The sequence below is a fragment of the Montipora capricornis genome, chromosome 3 (assembly GCF_036669925.1).
Source record: "Montipora capricornis isolate CH-2021 chromosome 3, ASM3666992v2, whole genome shotgun sequence".
In the NCBI taxonomy this organism is placed as follows: domain Eukaryota; kingdom Metazoa; phylum Cnidaria; class Anthozoa; order Scleractinia; family Acroporidae; genus Montipora; species Montipora capricornis.
The window spans coordinates 51,396,914-51,401,913 of record NC_090885.1 but is presented as its reverse complement, the minus strand read 5'-3'; the positions used below and the strand labels follow the sequence as shown (position 1 = coordinate 51,401,913).

Sequence of the window (5,000 nt, the reverse complement as noted above, 5' to 3'; positions counted from 1 at the left end):
CAACGCGTAGAAACGCCTGAATAATATTCTCTGCGAAAGGGAGGTGGCTATGGATCACTCGTAGTTTAATCATCTTCCTCACTATCATTCCAGTTATTACTGCAAGTGCTCTGAAAAAAGCTCGCTGTTTTTAGGTAGACTTAACCGAGACTTTACAAGTGTCCGAAAGTGTTTGTGCGGGAAAGTAAAGAATTATGTCAATTGGTTAAGTAGTTTTGTTGATTTTTTGCCTTTTGTTCACTAAAGGAAAAGATATGAAATTATGTAATGTTGAAGGAGAAAATTAAGGATCCACTCTAGACAAGGCATTCCAATGAAATGATTTTGGTTATTTTGTTAATTATTAAAAACATATATCTTTGGCTCTTTTCTTTTCGTGATTTAATTACAGCGAATCCCCATCAGGCGTCCGAGTTGTTCAAAAGGTGGATAGCGCTATTCACCGGATAAATCACTATTCATTGAATAGAGCAATTGGTTTCGCCATGTGACTTCTCTACCGGATAGTGATTTATCCGGTTGATAGCGCTATCCATCGTTTGAACGACTGCGACCAGAAATAAAGTGTTATTTACAAAGTGCGCTGATTAAGTCTTAACATCATTAACATTTAATGCATTATTTTTGATTCGATACAATAAACATAATGAGCTGTGGAAATACAAGCAGAAGTTAAACGAAAACGGTGATATTTCCTAAATACATCATGATTTGCTATTGTCCCAGTTTACTGTTGCTGTTTTACTGATTCTCCAGAGGTTTCTCTTATTTCTTTTTACATTAAAGGTTGCCAAATTTAATCATCGAGTCTTAGCACCGACACCGCGTACGAAGTCGAGTTAAAGCTATCACTAAGGGTGCAAGTATACGTTTTCCGTGCTGACCATGCGCATTAGGCTGGTGCACGTAATATGAAAAAAGGAGGTGAACCCATGTAAATCAAGAGTACATGTGACATTTTTCGAAAAAAAGATTCACGTATTTTATTGACTGGCCTCGACGAAATAGTCCTCCACACTAGTTACGAGTTTGTGGACTTACCTCCACGCAGAATAACTTGTAAGGATGTGGTAGTTTAGCACTTAGACACGTGAATGCGACGTGGCGCAAAATGGAGCTTGTACTCGATGTCGTGGCTAAAACTTTCTCAAAGAGTGGCACCGAGCTCCGATGTGTTTCGTATTCACTAATAAACAATACCCTTGGGTCATTACTGTTACAGAAGGTCATCTTTACCTCAAATCCCAACAGACGAAGCCAAGGCCATAACTTTAAACTTTCATGAATAATGCTCATGAGCAATTTTTATAAATGCATAAATAAAGTGAAAAAAATATTACACCTTTGTATGGAGTCGAAACAATTTGTAACTCGTATTGAAAACAGGTTACGATTCGGAGTCCTTGTTTGCGTAGCAGATAACGGGGTGGGGGAGGGGGTTTCCATGTTTTGTTAAGAAGAAAATTTTGAAATGTTACAAAAAGGCATTGAAAATGCTCGAAAATGATATTAAATCTCGTGAATGGTATTTGAAAATTGCATCTGGACGAAAATTCCTTACTCAAGCGATAATTCTTGGCCAAAACTTTATGAAAATGTTTCCTGTACTTCACTATACGATTACAGTTTACACACAAAAATTGAGAATTCGCCTTCCTTTCCCTCCCTCCGACATTTTTTTTACACTTAGGGGGGAGTGAGGGGAAGGGAAGATTATTACAATATTGATCATGTTTCCTTCAAAGGTTCCACAACTAAATTCCCCATGAGCAATTGCTTCCACAATAATTACACTAACAAACATGATTTCCCGTCCCTATGAAAGACTCCTCTATACAATTAAATTTTAGGTGTAGGAAGGCATCTGCAGCAGCCAAATGTCGCTGAAACATAGCGCCTAGATTATATAAATTATGCCGTAAAGCATTTATTTACAACACGAAAAGTAAGAAAGTTCTAATCAAAAACCGTACGGAATGCTCTTAACATTGTCATGATATTATTTGATAGAATAGCACCCATGAAAAGTTAGAAAAATAAATGATTTTCTGGTTCAAAAGCGAAAATTACAAACAAAGCGCATTTTATTGTCTAAAGATATTATCTGCCAAGCAAACAAGCAATCCACGGATTGTAAAAATCGCCGATAATCCACAAACAGATCTATCAATTCCACTAAAACTAAATGCTCTCAAAATTAAACTCGCGACCTATATTATCTGCAGTAAATATAAAATCTATAAAAAGTTCTGACTTCTTAAACAAAAGATAAAGGGAATAGTTTCATTGTCATAAACCAAAGAACGAGACTTTGATTGATTGATTGATTCATCCTCTTCTCAAGTTTGGCATTTGAAAGCCAACGAAGCTAAATGGTTTTCAAAAACCAATATTTATTTCTTAGTAAAGTATATCCCACATTGATTCAAACAACGTGAACAAAATGATTTGCTCAGCGGAGATCCACCACTCAGACCTCACAATGCAACGATACTTTTTCTCATGATTTTTCCATCCTTACAATTAACATTTCATATGAACACATCCTAGGGGCTGTCAGTTTTTTCACTTCCCACCTGGCTGGGTTTTTCCAAAGGCAGTTTTGTTGCCCTTGACTGCACTTGAAAATGTTCTTTGAGTAAAGACCAATTGAGTACACTGCAACCCAGTTATAAACAATTTTACACTCCACAAAATTAATTTCTTAGAGAAAACCATTCTTTTCCGCCACTTTTTAGGTTTCGCTGAAGTTCTATTAAAATTTACTACTCACACTTATTTTTTTCGCTGAAATTCAGATATCTTCATCAGCTTTTATGTACAATTGAAGTAATAATATAAATAATATTTCTTTCATCCCATAAATAACCTCCAGTTGCCCAAAAATTTCGCAATAAATAACTAATTATTCAAACTATTTAATCTACTTGTCTACTAAAAAAATTAAATTTGAAGCTTGATGAAACTGACCATGGATGAAAAGGAAAATGAAATTCATCACTTCTCCAAAACGCTTTAAATTTTTCTATTTACAAGTTTAGTTCCAATAAAATTAACTTCGTTTTACGTGGATCTCATTGAAGAAAAAGAATTATGACAACAAAGGACAAGACACCACAATCAGGTATTACTTAGATAAAATCCTCACCCTCCATTACTTATTTGCCGTTCTTAGCAAACAGGTAAGACTACAATCGCAAAGACATCGGGGAGCGAGTTGGGGAGAGGGGCTAAGTTCCCAGGGTCTGGATCCGCCCTGTTTGCAGACAGACTATAAGCCAATCTAAAAATTATTCAGAGGGATTAGGTATTGCATATGATACATTGGTACTAATGATTGTGACAATACAGCGCTTAACTTATTGCAGTCATGACTTAGTTATCAACTACGCTTTATACACAGAATGCGGATGAGCAACTTAGCTTTTCTGTAATTATGCCATCTGTGTTCAATGGAGCAAACCTTTTGGCAATGCGATGTTCTTTCTCTCTTCACCATCGGAATGGAACGGTTCTTGGTCTGTCAGCTCCTTCTTTCACCAGAGGCTTATGGAATTCTCGGCCTGCCCTGGAATGAATGATTGCCCAACATTGTTCACAGTAGTACTGTAGGCATGTAACGTTGGCACAGAAGAACGGCGCGAATTTTCCTGCACATCGTGCACCGTGACACTCGTCACATAATTGGTCGTCCAACACGTAAGGCTTGACTTCAACCTTCATAGAAAAAGTATAACAAATGCTTAGATACAATACAGCTCTTTGCAATCTCCAATTTTTAGGAAAGAGTGCATACCTAAGACTCTTTAGAAGTGGGATCAACTGTTTCTGTGAATCCATTTTGTCGTAGCTAATCGCGGGACCCGTAGTAATCACTGTGCTCTTCTCTCAGATTGCAGAGAATACATTTGCTTGATCGCAGACTAATCGACAAGTTAGTCTAGTTAACGGAAAACCGCAGATAATACACTACATACTTAATTGACCGCTCCCCATAAGGGCTTTTCAGGGCCAATGAAACACAACAAAACGACAGAACAGAACAGCAACAACTGTTAAGAATCCCAACTGGCTGGAGGCAAACCAGTTGGCTATTTACAAGTGCGGCTGGGAAGTTGAACCAGGGACTACCAGCATCAAATTCAACGAGTTGTCAGAGCGGGTCTTGAACCCGGGATATCCGGATCACAAGGCAAGCGCTCTAACCACTGGGCCACACTGCCGCCTTGATAGGAGAATGCGTCAGCTATACGGACCCTGCTTAGTCATAAGAGAGTTACAGACAGTGTCACCATTTCTCCAACAGCTGTATTTGATGACTGTTATTGCTTTGGCTGTGAAAAGATGAGGCGGTTTCAGCCTCTCGACTCGTAGTAATTTGACTGTAGTCCACGAATGGAATGAACAGTTCCTGTATATTCTAATGACTTACTCTTTTATCAATGTCCCCGTGTTGTAGCTGCACAAATCTGGCGCTAATTGCAGCAATGTAACTTTGTTGGTTGGAAAAAGCCACTCGACCGGCGCCTAAAATGAATTAACGTGTCAGCTGTATAATATACGGCATTAAGCAGGGTGCTAAAGTAGGAGGAAATCTATATATTGGGACTTTGCGTGTTTGGCGTATTTGTTTTCCTTTTTTTTATTCTGGAGAAAAAGCCTTGATTGGCGTACCAACTTATTTTTCGAGATGTCTCCTCTATGAGAGAGAAATAATGAAACAAAGAAGTGATCATACGGCTACTGATGCATACAGTATGGGCTGGAGATCTCTGTAAAAATTCACGATGCAGGTTTCTACAGACCTCGTACAACAGTATCTTGAGAAATGAATGCCTGATACACTTAGCTAATAGCGGGTCGCGCACGCACAGTACCATTGGTAAGAAAATATAGTAACCTATCTCTGCGAGAAAATTTGGTTTTGGTCACCGTATGACCGTACTTTCCCCATCCTTTTATGCCAATGTAAAACTCTGTGGTGCAACCCGCGTTTTTTG

The 5,000-nt window shown here is 38.3% G+C and overlaps 1 protein-coding gene across 1 annotated transcript in view; it reads right to left on the bottom strand.

Moving 5' to 3' along the window:
* LOC138043344 (cytoplasmic polyadenylation element-binding protein 2-like) overlaps positions 1-5,000 on the bottom strand; it is a 21,695-nt gene that overhangs the window by 2,230 nt on the left and 14,465 nt on the right. Inside the window, 2 exon segments of the mRNA XM_068889578.1 lie at positions 1-3,717; positions 4,433-4,527. The exon segment at positions 1-3,717 is cut by the window's left edge and continues 2,230 nt beyond it. Coding sequence (XP_068745679.1) covers positions 3,493-3,717; positions 4,433-4,527 — 320 coding nt within the window. The 3' untranslated portion in view covers positions 1-3,492.